At 38.6% G+C, this 22,065-nt stretch overlaps 1 protein-coding gene across 6 annotated transcripts in view; it reads right to left on the bottom strand.

Moving 5' to 3' along the window:
- Positions 1–690: 690 nt before the first annotated feature.
- slc6a9 (solute carrier family 6 member 9) overlaps positions 691–22,065 on the bottom strand; it is a 92,643-nt gene continuing 71,268 nt past the window's right edge. For all 6 annotated transcript variants that reach the window (XM_044133943.1, XM_044133944.1, XM_044133946.1 and 3 more), the window contains 11 exons: positions 19,940–20,071; positions 19,449–19,725; positions 17,983–18,115; positions 17,762–17,896; positions 17,564–17,667; positions 14,916–15,153; positions 13,567–13,701; positions 13,383–13,482; positions 11,073–11,173; positions 8,990–9,160; positions 691–8,094 (listed from right to left, as the gene is read on the bottom strand). In XM_044133943.1, coding sequence (XP_043989878.1) covers positions 7,828–8,094; positions 8,990–9,160; positions 11,073–11,173; positions 13,383–13,482; positions 13,567–13,701; positions 14,916–15,153; positions 17,564–17,667; positions 17,762–17,896; positions 17,983–18,115; positions 19,449–19,725; positions 19,940–20,071 — 1,793 coding nt within the window. In that variant the 3' untranslated portion in view covers positions 691–7,827. The remainder of the gene's footprint in view (positions 8,095–8,989; positions 9,161–11,072; positions 11,174–13,382; positions 13,483–13,566; positions 13,702–14,915; positions 15,154–17,563; positions 17,668–17,761; positions 17,897–17,982; positions 18,116–19,448; positions 19,726–19,939; positions 20,072–22,065) is intronic.

Below are 22,065 nucleotides of genomic sequence, written 5' to 3'. Positions count from 1 at the left end.
CTGAACGTTCCTCTTTTTTTACAATTTGCAAGTATGTCCAGATTCCTCTCTTATCCTCGCTTGCCTTCAGCTCAGCACTCAGGCTTTCTGTAACATGTAGAGCTGTGCCGGGAAATAAACATGATTCGTGTTGAACTACGTATACATTTTGAATCGATAGCTTCACGTTCCACCGATATTTCAATCCTCGGCCATCAGTACTTCGGTTCTTCAACGAGTTCTCGATGCCCCACCGCAACAGAGAGCACGTCGTGTTTTACACTGTACGACACTTATTTTTATTTTTTTTTGTGAAAAAATATTATTTCCACCAATATAGAAGGACAGAAATTTCAGCCCGGCCTGAACGTCTACTTTGGATTTACTTGACTTTCCATTCTGCTCCTTTATTAGGAAATTAAGCTAGTTTAGTACTTAAAAAAAAAAAGAGCTAACACAAGGAAACGCATTTCAACTTCACGTGTCCTTTTCGTTAAAAACACACACACAGAAAGTGATCTTTAAAATAGATTTTATTTACCATTTTGTAATTCAACAGTTTACGATATACAGGTGACAGGACTAAGACAGTTCAATGGATTTTGGCCCTAAAGGTTGAAGAACAAGAAAGAACACACATGGTTAGATAAATACACTGACAGATATATATACATATATATATTTATATATATATAAATATATATATATATATATATATATATATATATATACATATATATATTTATATATATATAAATATATATAAATATATATATATGATAGAAGGTACCAGAAGAGCTGTGTTCTCTTGTCAACCTCTCCATCCCACCAAATGCAACACTGCAATTTCTCTCCGCCGTAACCTTGGAAAACAAATGATTTTCTTTTCTTGTGCTTTTATTTTTTTTTAAAGAAAAACAAATTGACATTTCTATATTCTGCTCTTAAAGAGGAAAAAAAAAAAATCTCACTAAAGTGCTGCGGTATGAATATGCTCGTATGAACAGTAGTAAGAAATTCAAGAGGTAAAGTTCTGTCATTTACATGAAACCACAGAGACGCAGAAGGTCACAGTTTAGAGTTTTTCTTATCGCCACGTTTCTGTTTGTCTGCTCAAGAACAACAACAACAACAACAACAAATCCTAAGTTTGTATATTTTTCATTAACATCAGTATTTGTGGAGAGATGACGTGAGTGAGTACTGATTAGTAGCTGGAGACCTGGATCAATTCTGTTTTTCCTTTAGAAGTAGTTTAGGACATTTCTGATTTCTGCCACAATCAGAAAGAAATACAGAAATAATTCAGTCTTTATGCAAAGTAGGAAATACAACAAAAAAACTTTAGATAACTATGTTGGCGTATGTAGAGGAATAAATAATCAGTAATCATCCCTACTGTTTTGTTTTGATGATGCTTTTATTTACTCACTTCCACTTTATTACTTTTGCATGTTTATTTCTGTACTGGTTTACTCTTATTGATTTTATTTTCCCCAAATGTTTTCAGTATTGTGCTTTACTTTGCCAGAAAGCCGACACTTTCAGATTCACGTTTTAAAAAAAATTCTTTACTCATTTTCTCATTTTTAACTTTTCGTTTTTACTTATCTGACCGTCATAAACAAAAAGAAAAGCAATACAAAGCTTTTCTAAATATGTCCTTATGTCAGTAAATGAAAGAAAATACATAAATGAAAATTTAGAAGGAGGAAATAAATAAACTAGAGCAGTTAAAAAGATTAAAATACAAATGACAGTTTATTCCATATTGCGAGGATAATCGTTAAAAGTATTCTTTTTTTAATCATTTGTTGGTGGTTTTGCAGTCAAACTAGTTCAATTTATTTCTGCATTTACTCTTGATCATGGCAAACGTGACTCTCCGTGTTGAACACGCGACAGTTTACGTTTCTGATTCGCTACATCTGGCATCATTTGACTGCAATGTCACCATAGAGACAACATCTCCCTACTACAACATGCCCAGAAACGCGCAGGTGAGCTCTGAGTGCGGATCCGGCCTCGGCTGCAGAGTGATTTTGGTGTTTATATTCTGCTTTTCACACGATTGGATCGACAGAAGCAGCCAGACGGCTCAAAACTGAGGCGGGCCGCACGCTAACACCAAGGTAAACACTGAAATATTGTTCGCACTGCACAGCGTTAAAACAGCTTAAAGATGTAATACTGTTAAGGAAAAAAAAAAAAAAAATCAACAACAAGAAAACAAAAGCATTGTGATGCATGAGTCTCCATTCTGTTGTAGTTCAAGTTTCAATCCAAAGCTTTTTTGTTTGGCAATGTTTTTTAATATCAGCTGGCTTTTTTTTTGTTGTTTAAAAAAAATTAAAAAAAAACTTCAAAGGGTACAACTTCAAAAACAAAGTGTCGTGAAAGATCGATAAACAATTCCTAAAATACCAAAATTAACAATAGTCTTCTTTCTCAACTTCTAGTCCAAAATCTGTTCATTTCTCTTTTTCCCCCACTAACAGTTTTCACTGGGTGTTAGTAGAATAGCACAGAGCTAATTCCTGTGGATTACGGGGTACATGGACATCGACGCTGACAGCAGCCTGCTCTACATGCAGGTTTCTGCAGCGAGAGCTAATCTATTACACATGTAATACATAATACACCTGACATCGTCTACTTTACTTTACACTACCAGAAACATGACAAGTGAAAGTCAGTCAAAGCCCGCTCTCCCTCGGACCCACGGACACACAAACGCGCTCGCACTGAAGCAAACACAAACAGTCTGATTATGTCGTTTCTTTTTTTTTTTTACATTACTGTACAATAGCAGGAGGAGATGAAGGGTCCAGCAGAGTTAGTAAGGGGGTCGGTATGTATGGTGGTCACTCGAAGACAGGAACAGGACGATGCCTGAGCTACATGGTTCCCACTAGATACTGAGTAAAATACCTTCTTCTTTCATCTTTCAGCAAGCAAAACCCTATTTTTTAATTAATTTTTTTTTTTAATTTGATGATGCTCATCAAGAGATTTAGAAAGAGGATGATACTTCCTGGGGTCAAAAGGCACCTGCTTTTGCTTTGCCTTAATATATATATAAAACATCGTAAAATACCCAATATGATTGGAATGATTGGTGTTAAAATATCCAGAGTTATTCGATCTAGATTAGCCAGGTTGCATTTCTCTGAGCTTCTCTGTACAAAGGCTGGATCACAATATGTGCTTTGTTTCAGAATGTCCACTGTGCTTCTTTGCATTTAACTTTATGTGCTCTTATTTCTTTCTTTTTTTCCTTCTTCTTCTGTTTGGTCACGTCGGTCTTGTGTCTCTCCCTCTATTTAAATTTTGTCAGCATTGCTCCATCTTGTGGTCTGTTGGAGCAACTGCATTCCCAAATTTAAATCTATCCGTATGTGCAAATCTAGTCCAAAGAAGTGCTATCGTTTGTCTTCCAGAAGTTGCAAAACAGCAACTTTCACAGAGAGGTTCACCATTTCTAGATATGTGCCTTGCTGTGCTAGAATCAGTCAAATATCAAAATAAATGTTTTTCTCATAAGGAGATTGTATTAGCTTTGCTTAACTTTGCATAAAGATTAACAATAGGCACATAATTTATGTCCAAAACGCCTTTAAAAATGATCATTCTATATTTTTGCTACGCAAAACTGTTAGGTAGTGTAAGTGTTGCTAGGCTGTCGGTTCAGTTCGACAACGCAGTTTTTTTTAGTTTTTTTTAAGCAACAACAAAAACAAAAGAAGTTATGACTGGGAATGAGCCTTTATGTGATTCTCATGGCATTTAAAACCTTCACCTAAAAATGCCACACAGTTTCACGGTATTAATTAGAAAAATGTAAGTGTGAGTTTTTAAAACAGAACAGATCAAATTTTCCTCTCTAAAGAAATACATGAAATAACTGATTCTTAACGCATCGTTAACATTATTTATAACATTAATTTAGTTTGATTTTGATACACAGATTCAAGCCATGACATATAATAAAACATAAGTGTAGCAGTAGTACTTATTTTATGAGAATAATGTTTTAACTTTTTTAGCATTTTGCTCTTTGTATATGGTGGACCTCCACTTAAAACTGGCTGTTTTTTTTATTATTATTTAAGCACCAAAAATATCTTAAGCAGAATAATCTGTAAATATGTAAAAACTGAACCACAAACAAACAGGAAAACAGCAAGCTGATCTTAGCTAGCTGGTTAATTAGCTATCTTATTTGATAGCCAATTGGTTGCTTAAAACTTTAAAAAGAGTGAATGATGAGTGATTTATTGGCCTTACAAGTAAGGGGGAAGTTTAGTAGTTTTGTTTTTTTTTTTTCCAGCTAGCTAAAAACTGAGCACCTCTTTGTTACCTTTTGTTGCACACACTCCACAGTCACAGGGAATTTCTTGGGCACTACAAAAAACTTTTTTTTTTTTTACTACAGGAGAAAAATGCTAAACAGTTTTTGAACATAATTCTTTTAATCCTAGATGTACTTTGAAACCAGCCCATGCATAGTTACGCCAAAGTAGCAAAACGGTTTGAGTTCTTTTAGCATCAGAAGCCGATGCCTCAGTTGAGCCTGCTTCAAATCGTTTTGCAAGTTGTTTTAGGGCAACTTCTATCGCCAAAGCAAGCTAATACTAACATTTCTCTCTCCATTTGAAACGTTTAAGTACTGAAATGTCACATTCACAGTATCAAGTGTGCTGTGAATTTATAGGGAATGTTAGAAATGCAAATTATTTATCCTAGCAATTTAACGTTTCATATGAACAGCAGCCAAATCAATCAAATCTGAGGTTGGCTGGGGATCTATGATATTTAATGTCACAAAACCAAATTGAGTATTCGGTTAGATTTTTCTCACAAGGAACTTGGGAATTCAGACTACAGTACCGCTCGAAAATGATTCTGGGTAGTGTCAAATTATCGTTACTCAATGTCTGTTCTTAGCTACGTAGCCTATTCACTTCTTCCGCTAAACTAAGTTAACTGGCAGTGCAATGTTTGCAGCTAATTCCAACCAGGAAGTAGTCTATTTCTACATAGGAATGTACAACATAACTCTCGACTTGAAGTTCAAACATGTTCTCAGTGCTCGCTGAAGCATAACAGTCATAAAAACATGAGTGTCAACCTGAGGAAACGACGTCACGGTTAATGTCATCTATAAAAAAAGTGGCCTCTGCTAATGAACCCAAAACCATTTCACCATGCGGAGTCACAAAATGACATTGTAAAGTTTCTGATGTAGATGTGCGGATGGGGTATAATTAGAAGTCCCACGAGGGTCGGTTCTGTCTTTACAAACGCCATGCGACACGCCACTGAACCGGACAGTTCCCGGTCAACACTCAGCCCAACAACCTGCGTCAGAAAGACGTCTCTCCAGTGTAAGAAGAGGAAACCAGGTAAACATGGTTAATCACAAATCTATAGCTTTTACGTTTTGTACAAAATAAACATTTACTGTCTTTATTATTATTCACTAAGTTACCTTACAATGAGAAGTAAAAAGACGACATCTACAGAGAGAACAATAACCGTCGCAGCTAGACAGAAAACTACTGATTTCACTGCAGAGTTTTAGTCCGTTGTCTTCTGGAAACAAGCGGCGTCTCTCTGCCTTTTGTTTCTCTAACAGCTTGGCTCAGAGCTTGAAAACAAAGAGTCTCATAATACACTTAAGGGTTCCACAGACGGCAAAGGACCAACACGCACCGCGTCCGTTTCTAAATCGTAAAATGTGCAACACCCATGTAACTCAGGTTGCATGCCAGATGGGTGTAGACGGCTATGACCCATTAGACACTGACTATAGTACACAGGTTTTTTCTTCACAGATCACATCCTAAGACGCACTTCACTCAAAAACAATTCCTGGAAGACTTAAGAAGAGATGGCACTTCAGTTTGTATGCTGAGAGTTGCATCCACTCACGTGGGTGTTTTCAGACAGCGGGTAAAATTCGGTGGTTTTAGTCGCTGTAACAGTTTCCACAGGCAAGAAACCGCAGAGTTTACCTTCACTTGGACCCTGAGAAATGGGGCAATAGGACCTCTTCTATCAAAAATGAAGCAAAAATGCTTGCGAGAATGAAAAGACAGCGTTACCAGTACAATTCATTATTATTATTATCATTTTAAAATCTAAGCAGCTTTAGTGAAAAACAAAGTAACTACTGGGGAAATTCCCGCAGAAGATCAGTCTCAAGTACTATTTATATTCTTGGGTGCAGTTAAATATTTGTGCTCTGTGTGGTTCATTTGAAGAATAAGCAGCATAAGAAAACAAGAGGCTTAGTCCTAAACTGAAATCAACTAAGTCTGAGGTCACTGTGTGCTGTGGAAAATGCTCTATTTAGAGTCTATGTACGGAAGGCCAAACCTGCCTTAGTCAGTGAAAACAGAAATCGATAAATGGCTCAATAGAGCAATTAATGGACCGAAAAAAAATCCAACAAAAACGATTGAGATATTTGAAACATTTTTTTTTTTTTTTTTTACAGAATAATAAAATGGCTAAAAAAAGTTATCATCCCTCCTTTTTATTTGGAGAATTTTTACTTTATGCTTATTTTCTTAGTTATTTATTCCTTACCATTGGGTTCTTTATTTGTATTTTTAAGACATGCTTATTTCATGTTTTATATTATTGTTTATTTAATTTCCAAAGATTCCATTTTCATTGATTGCTTTTTCTTATCACTGGTCACTTTGTCAAAAAAAAAAAAAAAGAAAATAATAATAAGGAAATAAATGATCATATGCTAATAATAAATCTTTGAAGAATAAAATTGGTGCCCATATATTTAAAAAAAATGTAATCATATTCGTCATTTTAGAGAGGAAAAAATAAATGCATGTAACAAGTAAGTAGATTAATTGAAAAATGAAAACAACGCATAAATGTGTAAATGAATATATATGTATGTAACAGAATTAAATAAATTGACATGAATCATCACAAATATTGAATATTTTGACAGCTAAAAACAAAATACAAAAATCCAATTTATGCGACTTCTTACGCCATCATACGTTTGGGTGCATTTGTTGCCATATTAGTTTATTTACTGGGCCACTTATTTCTTTCTGTTTGAGTAAAGCAGGTTCGATCCTTCATGTCTACTAGCGCGATTCGGTGTGTCCGCCTCTTTTTCTGGCTGCAGAACGAAGCTTATTTCCATTTTGTCCGTGTCAGATGCCAGTGCCGACACGGTTCGCTGTCCCCCTGCCCCCCCCTACGCTACAGCACCACATCAGATCTCCGGCTGTCTGACTGCCGCCACTACGACGTTCGTCCGTCCCGAACGGACCTGGCCGACTGGATACCGGAGAACGGCGCGCGTCTCTTTGCGGCTGCACGCACAAAACGAGCACCTGCAGCTCCACGATCTACTGTACCTCTAACTGCTGATGATGAGGATGACATTTACAAGTTTTACACCAAAAAAAGAAAAAAAAAAAAAATGAAAAATGAAAGGAAAGGAAGAACAAACTCCATTATTAAATTATGCGGTACAAATCAACAACTCACTCCCGGCACACATTAGCGCACGCTTACACGCCTGCGGCACAAACACGCAGACCTTTTGGATGATGACCCAAATTCCTTGATCCTTTCATTTTCTTTTTTTTTCTTCTTCTTTTGTCTAGAGATAACACGCAGACAGATAGAAGAGGTTAGGATAGATATAATAAGCCCTTACAATATGTAAAGGTCTCCAGCGAATGGGATCTCCCCCACAGAGGACTGTGGGAAAGTAGGGTGAGGATGGAGGAGAAGTGAGGAGAAGGGCGGAAGAGAAGGAGGAGACGGTGGCCCAGTAGCGCTGACAGAGAGAGGCGGCGTCTATGCACTGGGGTTGGGGTTGTTGTGTGTGTTGGTGGAGCCGTTGCTTCCCTGGATGGTGAGGCTGATCTCATCCTTTTTCTCCGTCTCCTTCGCTTTCTCCTCCTCCTTGTGCTCTTCTCTTAGCTCCTCCTTCTCTTTCTCTTTCTCCTTCATGGGCCGGGCCTCGATGGTGTCAGCGGGGGCCGTGGGGGCGTAGCGGCCTGTTCTGTGCTCAGCCAGGGCCGGGCCCCACTTCGGATGTGCTTGGCAGGCGTGCTTCAACCGCTGGGGGGGGGAGAAAAAAGGCGGAGCGACAGCGGGACGTAAACGTCAAGTTGAAACTGCAAACTTTAGCGCGTCGTTTTTAGTCTGTGCGACAGACCAACACAAAATAGTCTAAAATCGAGAACAGCAAGGAAAGTGACAGATTGTTTACGAATAAGAAGCTCAAATGTAGGTTTGTCTTTTTTCCCCTTTTACTCAGATACCCCATCTATGCACGCTGACAGACTGGACGAGGAGAGCATTAATCACAGAAACAGCCATGAAAATTGTGGTAACTCTGGGGGAGCTGTAGATCCATGACATTTTACCGTTTTCTTAGGTATAAAAATCCAAAAACAACACGTCTTATTCCTTTCACATCATTCTGTGGTTACTTTGTGTTGGCCCATAGCACACAGAGTTTGAAGAGTGCAAAAGATTTTGCAGAGGGCTTTACTCTAGGTTTTGTTGAGCACATTTCATTCTTACTTTTTTTTTTTTTAAATCCAGGTTACATCACTATTCAGGAAAAGCCTCTGCTGGCCTCACTGGCAAGAACCTAGGCTTTGTGTTGCCATCAACACACTGAGCTGATGCAGTAGAAGATCACAGCATTTCCCCCAAGCAAAAAAAAAATAAAATTATTTTGCTAATTCTGGATTGCAAAACCTCTGCAGCTACAAGGATTCACACAGCACCAAAACTGTTGGAGTTCTTCTTTTCCTTTTAAAATTTAAATTGTGTATTTCCATAAACTTTTTGCTTTGCAAATTATAACGTTTTAGGTTCGACAACTTTCCGATTGAAGCTGAAGAAAATGGTACTCGGATGACTTTTACAAACGGATTAACTTGAAAAAAAATATGTTTTTTTGGGTTTTTTTAATGTATGTTTGAGCGCAGGTTTCATACTGTACCTCTCTAAAGGTGGCCCCTGGGGACCTGGAAATCTTGTACAGGCCATAAACAGGTATGCAAATCACTGAGGACATGGCCATGGCGAAGCCAATAGCCAGGGACCAGCCGGGATACACGTAGTCATTGTAAGTGATGGGCTTGTACTGGATGACCGTGAAGATCAGGATGAACTGCAGACACACGGAAAGAAAAACACACTTAACGTCTTAGAGCAGCAACATTTCAAGGAGTTTTGAAGAAATGTAACATGAACTCCACATGAATGTTTTGTTTTGTTTTGTTTTGTTTTGTTAAATGTCCTTAGAAATATATACACACAATTACATATTTTGCCAATATGATTTTTCATATGGATTTAGAAGTGCAAGAACTTCACTGTTGAATTGATTTTTAGCGTTGGAGGCTGAAAACGTATCGAACACGTTCACGTGATGCTCATTCAATACTTTCTAGAAAAGCCTTTGTTTGGTAATGACAGCTTCAAGATGGCTCCTGCACTCACAGAAATATTTAACCCTAACTTTTAAGACTTTTAAAACTTGTGCCATTTTATCACGTGACTAATTCCCTTTACCTATTTTAGATCATTTTAATGCAAACATGATTCATATTCATCAGTCTATTTATTTTCATCACTTAGGCTTTATTACACTGATGAATACGAATCATGTTTGCATTAAAATGATCTAAAATACGTAATCACTTAGGTTTATGTATTGTATTCAGTCAATTATTTTTGATCACTCAAAGCGCTTGAGTCACATTCACCCACTCAAACGCACATTGTGCGAAAGAAAGCTGGAATCGAACCCACAACCTGCCAATCACAATACGACTGCCCTACCCACAGAGCCACAGTGACATATTTGTCACATGGACCTGAGTGTTGGGTGAAGTACAACCTCTTCTTCTTTTACCGACTTAAGACAGACGGCAGCCAACCTACAGGGACTTTGTGTCCGATTTCACTTCAATGAAAACAATTCACATAAAGTTTCAATACCAGAATCTTGTTTGGTTTACAACTTTAACAAATTAGACTTTGTTAGTATATATTAGCTAATTACATTCAATGCATTCTAGAATTGATTAGATCATGTATACAGCGGTTCACCTTTCCCGGCCTTGCTGCTTTGTGGATTTTTTTGTGCAGTTTTTTTTTTTTTTTCACAGTGCATTGTGTTCTGCATCCTGATTGGCTAAACAGTCTCCGCGCTTCTTCTCTACCCCTGTGTGCCGATAACGTTACGGTATTTAAATATACATAATACAGCTTGGCAAATTTTGGCAAATATTTTTGCCCAGAAGAAAAAAAAAAAGAGCGACAGCAACTACAGATAACTTTGTTCTTCTCTCGAAAAAAACTCACCTGCACCACAGAAGAAAAAGACACTAGAGAGCAGAGTGCGGCTAGTACAATATGAGTTTTTAAATAAAATCAAACAGGTGTAAATGCACGAAACTTAACTCTGCCATGAATCATTTCTGTAACAAACTGTTTCACTTTGTTTTTTTTTTTTTTTACCAACACCTGATGAATACTGAAAAATTGACACGAATCATTCAATACCTCAATACTTATTTCACCTGCTGCGTAACACAAAAACACAACAGAACAAGCAAAAGAAAGCATTTCCTTCTCTCGCAGCACGCAGGAAGTTAAAAATAACACACCCAACACCCGAGGTCAGAGGCAGCTTTAAACGTGGCGTTTTGTAGCCGGGGCATCCTATTGTGCGGTGAAGTGCGAAAGAGAACAAAAGTGCCCAAGATGTGACCAGTAATCCACAACAACACATTTCTCAGCTGACAGAGTGGGAATGAAAGGACTAATTTGGCTGTTTGGGAAATACTATTGACTGTAGCTCCATGCTTTGAGAGATTTAGACTGCAAAGAAAAGCAGTGAGCGAGGAGATTAGCCGGAATGTAGGTCAGGTCCCCAACAACTGGTCAACAAGTCAAGAAACGTTTCTCTGTCTCTTTTAAAAAAAAACAAAAAAAACATCCACTCTACTGAGCCACATTGTTCCTGGCTTCATGTCACACCGTGTGCGTGTGTGTGTATGTGTGTGTGAACTTACAGAGATAATGACAGGTGAGATGAATCTCCAGCAGACTTTGAAGAAGAGAGGAGGTGGGAAGCCCAGCATCATCTCAACATCCTTGAAGTAGTTCCTGTGACCTGGAAAGAAGAGGAAATAAATGTTCATCCAGGAAGACAAGTCTTACAAAGACTCCTATACTTCATCCTTTAAAAAAAAAAAAAAAAAAAATTGTTAACATCTATTTGTGTGCTTTTTTTTTTTTTAGGTTTTTCAGGGAACAAAATCCTGATGCATCGATCCTTTTTCCCCCTGCCTGTTGATACTCTGACAAAAGCTGATCTATATTCCTGAAAGCGTTTCAAACCCTCGGTGCCTTTGCTCAGAATAACAACGCCTCTCCTGACGCTTCTGCTTAGCTCAGCTGACAGGTTTGGTGGTTTAGTCCTAATTGGAGGGGAAATGCCCCCGCTGGAAACCGGCGGATGAGTCATCTTTAAAAACAACCGAACGGTGACCGCAGGTTAATTTACGAGAACAAACGCTCTGATGAGGCGATTAATTGTTTCAGTGCTGCTACAACTTGTGAAATTCTGACATTTGGCGTTTTAATTAGAAGACAGGGAGTGTCATTTGGATCGGTCCGATTATGGAGAGGAATACCAGAAATCTGGAACGTTTAAATAGGCCTGATCAGTTCATGAGTTGGAACTTTTTTGTGTGTGTTGGCGTGTGTGTGTGTGTGTGTGTGTGTGCTGAACTAGAGCTTGTGTTCCAGGAATCACACAATTGTTCATGGTCAAAATTACAATGAGGAGTCAGACTTTTGTTTTAAGCAGAAAAGAGAATGCTTTACTAGCTTCTTTGTTGTACTGACCTCTCTTACAATTTCAGCACAGTGGTTTCTGCTCTTATTAGGATATAGTGTCTTACAAAAATATTTTTACACCTTGGACTTCCTCCCATTTGTATGTGTTGTGCATGCAGGGCAAAATGTTCAGATTCGGACGTAGGGGACTGGAGCAGCTTCTTAAAACTGTTTGCCGTGTCCTCCTACATGGCCTGTAGCACCAAAAACACCAAAAAGAAAAACAAACATGATTTTTCTTTCAGCTGTAGAGTTCTGCAGCTCCTCCAGAGTTATCATGGATTCCTTAGAAACTTTGGTAACACTTTATTTGAAGGGGTGTGCATAATACTGTCATAATCATGATATAACACCTGTTATTAAGGAGTCTTCATGAATGTTTACGACTGTTGCCATGAAGTGACATTCAGTAAACTTTATAGACTTTTAATGCTAGGTTTAGTACAGCGTTGCATTAAAAGTCTCATTATTCACAATGACACAAATGACACTAAATGACAACGGTCAGACATTTCTCAAGAATCCTTCATGTTCACAACAGGAGTTATGTTATGTTTATGAAAGTATCATGTCAGTCTTATGCACACCCCTTCCAATAAAGCAGGGGCCTCAAACTCCAGTCCTCGAGGGCCGCAGTCCTGCAACTTTTAGATGTGCCTCTGCTGCAGCACACCTGAATAGAATAATTAAGGCTCTGGAGAACTGATCTACACAAGGTGGAGGTAATGAAGCCATTTCATTCCAGTGTTTTGTACCTGTGACACATCTAAAAACTGCAGGACTGCGGCCCTTGAGGACTGGAGTTTGAGACCCCTGCAATAAAGTCTTAGCGAAACTTCATAACTAATGCTTTCTTAACTTGGTTGAGGTGGACGGCCGTGTGTTGGGAGGTTTCCAGCTGTGCCATACTTTTTCTATTTTTCAGCCCCCATCAGCCACACCGTCTCTTTGCTAGTGTGTCCATATGTCTTAATGAGTCAATTTGTCCAAAATTGGAAAATTTATGTTACGTCAGTTTTACAATTTGTGTAACACTAGGACAGAGGAACGGTGGTTTTTCAGATTGCTCAGGTTTTGTCAGATATATTGTGTATTGTGACAAATCCCTAACAGTTAAGGGTTTAATATATAACGATATATAAATTAATATATAACTTTCTGCTGAAATAATTTAGAAGTCCACCGAATTACAAAAACAAACACACAAAATACACTGGACATTTTTATAGTATGACCTTATATACACAATAAAGTGCATCCTTTAGGACCTTCCATACTTTTGCTTTTCTGCAGGCATGCTTGTGCTGACGAGTTCTGAAATGTGAGACCTGAGTAGCAACAACTAGCCTAGCATAACTAAATAAAAAGAAAACTTGTCCGTTTCAATCAGATTTTGGTTGGTTTGCATAACAACCAACAAAGAAATATTGCCAACAGTAACATGCTGGATATTATACATGCTTGATTGTCACCCTGCGTACCGTAGATGTACATGACGCAGATACACATGATGCAGGAGATGATGACCAGAGAGAAACTGGCAGCGTAGTTGTCCATCAGCAGCAACCAATAGATTCCTGCCTGGAGACAAACAGAAAGCAAGACTTCGCTGAAACGCGTCCCAAACAGGAGAAAACGTTCAAACACTGCGGCGGCAAGTCTCACCTGCGTGGTGAGCGGGACGCCCAGCAGGAAACCCACAATGGCGACAGAGAGCGTGACCACGGTCTTGTTTCTGATAATCCAGTCTGTGCCGATCTCGTCCACGATGGCCGTCACCAGCGTCTCCAGCAGGCAGAACTGTTGCAAAAAAATAAAAAATAAATAAAAAGATACAAGAAAGAGGTTTAGGGAGTGAGCTCAAAATGTGGATTAGAACTGGAAAAGCTCTAATTCATACTGAGAGGAGATCAAACTGATCCTTGACAGTTCATGGACGGTCCTCACACGCTGGCATTTCCCGCGTCCGCTGGGTGGAAGAATGTCATTCAAACTTTGACATTTTGGTGGGGGAATAATGTTAATGTTAAACATGTGAGTTTGACTATGGAGATTTATAATACCAGTATTTTGTCTACTTAAAAAAAACCTGATTGTAAGCTCTAGATGTATAAAAATAACCCCACTTAAGATAACCAACTTTATTAAAAATGTATGTTTATACATCCTAATTTGTGCTAAAAATTTCACAATTATGAGTTTGATAATTGTAAAAAATAATAATAAATTTATAAATCCAATTATAGAATAACATATGGTTAATATTATAAGAATCAGTGCAGTGAGAGGCAGTGACAGTCTCTTGTTGGGGGACAGTCGTCACATAAATCAAATAATGTTTCAGGATTTTCCAGCTAAACCATCAGTGAAGAAGTTAGAGAGTCTGGACACAAGTAGTCGTAAAACTGAACAATAATCCAACTAGTCTGTAAAAAACCATAAACTATTAGGTTTTGTAAAAAATAAATAATGTCTTTTCTATTCTGTTAAAGTTCCAACTTCCACTAATAAAAAGAAACTGAAATGAAATCTATCTAAACTAAGATCTACATTTGGTGTTTACTCTTGTTCTTCTATCTTTCCCATTTTGAAAGAGACGTTATCTCACCTTATATTTATTTCAAGCATCATGAAAAGATAAGGTATTAATAGGTGAAAATAAACACTGTTGTTATTGTTATGAGGACAGGTTCTGCAAATGCTTTAGGCCAAAGGAAATCTTTTAAAAAGAAAAATGGAGACTCAAACAAAAATACTAATCTGCTGGTTCACCAGTGTTCTCCTCAACTCCATCGTTACCTTTCAGTACCTCCTGTTTAAGTTTCATTCATATTTTCATATTTCAATAATAATAATAATAATAATAATAATAATAATAATAATAATAATAATAATAATAATAATAATAATAATAATAATAATAATAATAATAATAATAATAATAATAATAATAATAATAATAATAATAATAATAATAATAATAATAATAATAATAGGCCTTAGCCTGTTCTCACCTGAGTTCCCAGCCCCAGGAGGATGAGCATGAAGAAGAACAGCAGCGACCACAGAGGTGAGATTGGCAGCAGGGTGAGGGCTTCCGGGTACGCCACGAAGGCCAGGCCGGGTCCGTGATCGGCCACTTCAGACACCGGGACATTCAGGTTGTGCGCCATGAAGCCCAGGATGGAGAAAATGACGAAGCCGGCGTACACACTGGTGGCGCAGTTAGTTATGCTGATGATGATGCTGTCTCTGTGTATCGGAAAAGGAAGGAAAAGACGCAGAGACTTTGGGTAAACCGCAGGGGAACATGTTGTTCCGATGGCAATAACACTGTCCTGCAGTTCAGTGCCAAACACTAAGAGTGAATCAAGACACGGTTTTATTTGGTTGTAAAACAAATACAAAACAACTAGACAAGCTCCGAATTGTCCAGTAATTTTTCCGTTTCCTTAAATGGATCAAATCGGAAAACTTCCACCATTTTTTATCTACAAACAAACAGACTAACAGCTTTTGCTTTGATGGACTTTTTGAGTTGAATCAAAAACTGACAGATAGCAGATAAGGCCTGATTTGTGCAGAACCTTGGAAAAAGATTTGGAGTAGGGATGCACAACGTTGGAGTCGATATATATCTGATATGCCAAAGTACTAAAACTCATTTGGCCGATAACCAATACCGATATTTTTTTTTCCTAAACTTGCCTACTGAAACTATATGGTTTTTTTCTAAAATACTGAATTATCTTTGTCAATTTAGCCTGCTACCAAATGCAAAAGGTAAAAAGGAGTCTGAAAATGATGTAAGACTTTCAAACATACATTATGTTTAATGACGAATTTTTGCATGACGTTTGCTCTGTCTAGACAATGACAGCACTCAAGCAGTGCACATTAGACATCATGCTGTGATGCTTTGCCACACCTTTTATATCGGTGACTTCTTTTGACAGAATGGTCGAAGTCCGATATTAAATTTTACAGCTAAAATCGGCCGATACCGACACCGTGCCGATAATATTCTGCATCCCTAATTTGGAGTAAGCTGAGCTGGTAGGGATCGATCAAAACTTTTTAAGTCTAACAATTCTTTAATCCTAAATGCCAGAGTTGAGTTTACTCTGTGTAAAGATTGTACGTGTAGTGAGATGAAATGAGACAGGAGTCAGGATGGACGCCTGGTGACAGCTCACCGACTTCTTCTTCTTTTCATCCATTCTCTGTATTGCATTTACTCAAACTTTCCGGTAGTTCAGGTCCAACAGGGGAATTGCACATTTTTTTCCCCTTCTATTTTCCACTAAGGTTATTGAAGAGGATGTCTGTCAGAACATAAAGGCCTGTTTTATTTATTTATTTTTTATTTTTTCCACCCCTGCGACTGCTCTCTCCTTCACTTTGCACTTCTGCTCATGTGCTGACTGGTGGTGTCTTTATGGGGAACAGAAGCTCGTTGGCACCTCTGTGTATCTGCCTGGGCAGATAATGCTATCTCAAGCTGCTAGCAGAGGAACAAATTATATCTTCAACCTTCCTCTTTGCCCTCTGGAGCCTGTTGGCACCGTCACTGTCAACATGTGGGGACAACCTTTGGAAATAAACGACAAGTCCGTTCCTTTTATTGCCCATTTCCTATGTTTGAACCTTCTCCAGTGCAGCTTGCTCTCTCTCCCCTGTTGACCAAGCACAGAGCAAACCGCCTCTAAGCTCAGGCCAAAAAAATTACCTTGCTCTGTCAAATAGTTTTAAAGCTATTCTTACTTACTGTGGATAGAGCAGAGGTGGATGGAGTACCCGAAACTCGTACTCAAGTAAAAGTAGCACTACTTTAACATATTTTTACTCAAGTAAAAGTAAAAAGTAACCATTCAAGAAATACTCAAGTTAGAGTAAAAAAAGTATTTGGTAAAACGTCTACTCAACTGATCAAATTATCCATCTTTTAATGTTTAAAAATTACATTATCAAATAAACCGTAATAAAACTGAATTGAAAATGTTGATATTTTGAAAATAATTCCTATAAGAAATGAAAAATAACAAAATCAGGCAAATTAAAAATGTTCTAAATCAGTTTCTTTCAATAGTAATAATAATAATATTTTTAAAAAAGTATGAAACTTTACTAAAAACTGCAGATGTGTGTCTGGTGATTTTTTGGTAAAAACAAGTTTGTTTTGTCTCAGTGTCTCAGTGGTTAGAGAAACCAAACATTTTACCCAAGTAAGACTAGCGATTCTTCATAATAAAATTAGTGAAGTAAAAGTAAAAAGAACAGGGTAGTAAAATATTCCTAAAAGAAGATTTTTCCAAAAAACGTACTCCAGTAAATGTAACTAGAGCACTGAGTATAGAACGGTTTCACTCAGGAAGATGATTGGCCGTACACCACCTCCAACCTCCACTTCCTGTTTAAATTATAATCATCTGTAAGTAACCGACCAATTATGGTTATTTTGGGACGCTAAAAATCCAAGTTCACCAGGAAATAAGAACCTTTAAAACCCTGAAATGTCCCTTTAACGCAGTTGCAAGCACATTTTAGTACTTCAGGTAAAGTCTCCTTGTGCCGTTTTCCCACTTGTGGTGGACTTTGAATTCATTTCTGTAAAATTACTACAGCACCACTCCTTCAAATCACATGTTTCGTCAGTCTTTACCTGAAACAGTTGTTGTGGAACTTGTTATAAGAAGCCATCGTGATGAGACCGCCCCAGGCACAGCCCAGGGAGTAGAAGATCTGCGAGGCAGCATCTCCCCACACCTGCAGGCACAAAACCACAAAGAAACAGAGGCAAAAAAAATAATAAAACGCTTCAATTTAAAATAAATATTTCCCGAGTTAGATCAGTACACACCTTTGCATCAAGAACCTTCTGCCACTGTGGAGTCAGGTAGTACTTAATGCCGTTGATAGCGCCGTCCAATGTGATCCCACGGATGAACAGAATAGTCAAAACGACATAAGGGAACGTGGCTGTGAAATACACCACCTGCACACGGACACAGTCGACACGGAAAGCTGCTGAAATCGGTCGAAAATACGAGAAAGGCCGTGAATTTGTACTTGCGACCTGACCTTTCCTGAAGACTTCACGCCCCTGATGAGGCAGAGGAAAACCACGAACCAGGAAACAGCCAGGCAGCCCAGGATGGGGAGGCGGACCTCCCCGAAGTTTCCTATGTCATCGGAGATGTTCAGTACGTAGTGCCTGAAAGGAAAAGCCACGGAATCATCAAATAGTCGACACGTTTCATTTACTATTCCCCACATCTTTATATTGTAGAGTAAAGAAAGAAAGCTACCACAAATTAGCTGTTCTCCATCCATGTCTTCTCACATTTTGTTACGCAACAACCAGAAACTTCAACGTGTTTATGCGCGTTATTTTTGCTGACATTTTCTGTTTCTCAAGAGAATATTGTAATTGTTTTATTGCCTGGCACTAGGTTTGGCTGTCTGCCCAGGCCCCTGAGTTAATGTTTATATGTAACTAGAGCCAGTAGTTTAACGCGTTCATTTCAATGGATTAATTACAAAGATTTTAACATGTTAAAACGTTTTCAACACAATCATTTTTTCCCCCTTTTTAGCTGGAACCTCTGTATTTGCGTGTTTCCGGTGCTCCTGTAAACCTGACGCACAAGCAGCGTCTGCTAACAACAGCGACTGACGACAAAGTCGCTTCTCTTGGTCTGCTGGGGGTTCACTTTTGTTACAAAAAACTTTCTGATGGGATGCTGGAGAAGAATTATTGTTGTGTTGCAAGTTGTGGAAAATGAAGTTTGGCTAAAATCAAGGCTAAAATTGCATCTCAAGCGTACACATTTCTAAAGCAGTGTTTCTTTTAAGTTTTTGATGAAAATGTGATTAATTATTTAAGTAGAGACCCTGCAGTTAGCTCTATTAAAACTTTTTAGTCTTTATCCTATAAGGATCCGAAATTAAAATCAGATAGATGTATTATTATAGGTTACTTATAATTTAAATAAAGTTGTTGGAGCGCTGGTGAGTCTGAATACAAATCCACAGCCTAACATTTCGTACTTTAATTTGCAATTGCAACTTAAAATAATGCGCCACTTTCAGTTTGCGTCCACATGATTTGTGGCTGTAGCCTGAGGCAGTAGGAAAACATTTCCAAGGGTGTAAATACTTTCGCGAGACGCTGTATGCCACTTGTGCTGGTGCAATCCAACGCTGTCCAAATGCTGTCGCACCTTTAGTCACATCTTGTTCAAATATTTTACGGCTGTCCGCAAAACACGAGCCATGTTTAAGGCAAGCTTATCTTGGCAGGTGTCGTTTCATTTCGACCGGCGTAGATAGAATCATCATGTAGGGCTCAGTCGACTGAGGTTAGCTGGTCGACGTCTTTTACTGTAGTGATGCATACAGATAAAAGTTGTTCAGTCTGCAACATTTCTTTGGTACACCGACTGTGGGTTGCTTAGCAAGGCTTTATGCAATTACATTTGTACAGACAAGAAAGAAAAAAAACGCAATTTCTCTCTCTGCCTCAGAAAGAGACTCTGTAATCTTACTTCCAGTACTCCTCGCTGGGGCTGGTCCTCTTGGTGCGGTTGACCACCTCCGTCACCCCGGCTGCCAGGCTGGCGGTGGCGTTCGCCAGGCTGCCGTTCAGCTGGGCGCCGCTGCCGACCACCCCGCTGCAGTCCGGCGTGTTCCAGGGGTTGTTGCAGTACGTCCAGGGCAGCAGGTTCGTCATGGACATGAAGAAGTAGTAGAAGGCGATGCATATGACCACATTGTAGTAGATCCCGATGTAGGTGGACACCACCATCATGCCGTAACCAACGCCTGCACGGGGAGAGGAGAAGAAGAACGAAAAAAATATCTGTAACAGAGGCGTGAAATGTCCTGCGAACGTTTCGCTCGACATTTTTGCAAGAAAAAACAGCCACTGTCGGTTTATTACTGACTAGAAATGTGTGTTCACAACGTTTCCTTCATCCTGTTTGCTTAGTTCGTTCTCAAAACCCAAAGTTGGACAAAAACACATTCGAATGGTTACCTTTGAACATAGGGCTGATCTTCCAGACACCCAGACACCCGAGGCTGGCAAACTGACCGAAGGATAACTCGAGAAAGAAGAGAGGGATGCCGCAGAATACCAACATGATGAAGTACGGCAGCATGAAGGCACCTGGGGCAAAAACACGGGCAAAAACTCAAGATACAATATTTCATCTGATTTTACAGGTAATTAAAAAGAACTAAATGCTGCGAGGGAATTTTCCATCTACACATTAATTGCTATCCAAAAAACAGAGGCAATTATGCACTGCATCATTAAACATTACATAAGTAGAAACGGGGGTGGGAGGGTGGGGGGGGCAGAACTGTTGTTAAAGTAAAGTAATTTAGTTATGAGTCAAACTAAGCTTCGTAATTAGTAGGTGGAAGTCTGGTAGTTTGGGACTTTTACAGAACTCAATATCCATCCATTTATTTTTCTTATTGCTGGGTTACCAGAATGAATTAAAGATATATCAAAAATGACTATTTGTGTAAAGGTGGAGCCATGCTCATGTCTGAACATAAAGTTGAAAACAGCACACGTTTCTCCATAAACTGCACGCTTTATGAAACTTTATGCTGATTATGGATAGTCTGCCTCCTACTTGCTTTGCAGGACAGAGCAATTCTGACTTCAGAGAAAAATCAATAATGATTTGTAAGGCCACCGACCAACAATTACCACAGGACTCAATTTTCAATTGATCCCAGAGAGGACTAATTGTAATGCATTATAATTTTGAGATACTAAAAAAGTTACCGTTTCTATTACACAACAATGAATCACATTTTGGCTAAGAATCGGATATTAGCCTCCCCACGGTAACATATATTTCTATAAATGACACCCTAAGTGTCAGATTCTACAAGAGAACCGCTGCTTACAACACACAGATTGTGGGAAATATTTACCAAATACCGTAAACTAGTGGGAAAAAAAACAAGAAAAAAACCCATCACAGACAGTATCAATTATTTGTTTGGTGTTTTTGAAAATCCTTCTGCTAATCATGTCAGCGGCACAAACCGTCCATGTCAAGTGCAAAATGGTTTAGAAAATGACTGTAAACCGAAGCAAGATCCTAATTCTTACACTTACAACTTATTACAATTTGTACAAAATATATGTGTTCACATATGTAATAATTGTGGGAAATCAGATAGACTTTTATTTTTTATTCTTTTCTTGGACTAAAACCAATAGGGGAGGAATATTCCTCCATCCTTTGAACTTAACAGCTTTGCATAAACATTCCCGTCACTTGCTGATGGTAGAAATACCAACCCAAACAGGATTCCTCCACGATCTGTACACCGCCTGCAGATTTCATGTGTGCAGTCAAAAACTGGTGACTGCAGTCGGGAATATTTTTGTCTTTGCAAATTTTTTATTGGTTATTTGTGGGAGGAACTCGTATTTAGATAATGAAATGTGGAGTTAATAGCACATTTTAGTGGATTTAGAGCTACATGTCCGAGAGTGAATGCTTTGTCCACTTTATGAATAATAAAATTCAATGTTGGTCTCAAGCACTATTCTTGACATGCATCTCCCTGGAAACATTTCTGAGATGTGTTTGTGACAACAAATTCAACAAGATCCAAATTCAAAAACAGAATCCAAACAGGAGCCAAAAAAAGAAACATATATATCTTTTATTTATTTATTTTCTATCCTATTTCTTAATTTCCTCAAGGTGATTAACTAGGTATGTGTTAATTGCAAGTTGACTGGTTTCACTTTTGAAAAGAAATCAAACCTGCATCTTCGACTTGGCAGGAATACATAGCAGTCCAAGTAAAGGAAAAAAAATAACAAGCAAGCAAAGATAAACCTCATCTGTGGTGAGAACATGTCATGTGTTCGCTGAGGGGTCAGTAAATGTCCAGCTGAGGGCGTCCAGCCGTGCTCAAGCAGAAATTAGACGGCCAACCGTGAGAAACATCTGCATGTGTGTCTTTCGGGTGTAATTTGTCCTACCAGCTGATCCAAGGCAAAGTTAGAAACCTCGTCACTACGGCTAAAGAGTCAGCCATCTTCTGCATGCTACACAACATCTACCGACGGATGCAGAGTCAGGGCGTGTGGATGCAGCTCTCTACCAGGATCCCACCTGTGCG

The sequence above is a fragment of the Gambusia affinis genome, linkage group LG12 (genome assembly GCF_019740435.1).
Source record: "Gambusia affinis linkage group LG12, SWU_Gaff_1.0, whole genome shotgun sequence".
Classification (NCBI taxonomy): domain Eukaryota; kingdom Metazoa; phylum Chordata; class Actinopteri; order Cyprinodontiformes; family Poeciliidae; genus Gambusia; species Gambusia affinis.
Note: the sequence above shows the minus strand (reverse complement) of the source record. Positions and strands in the feature narration are given on the sequence as shown.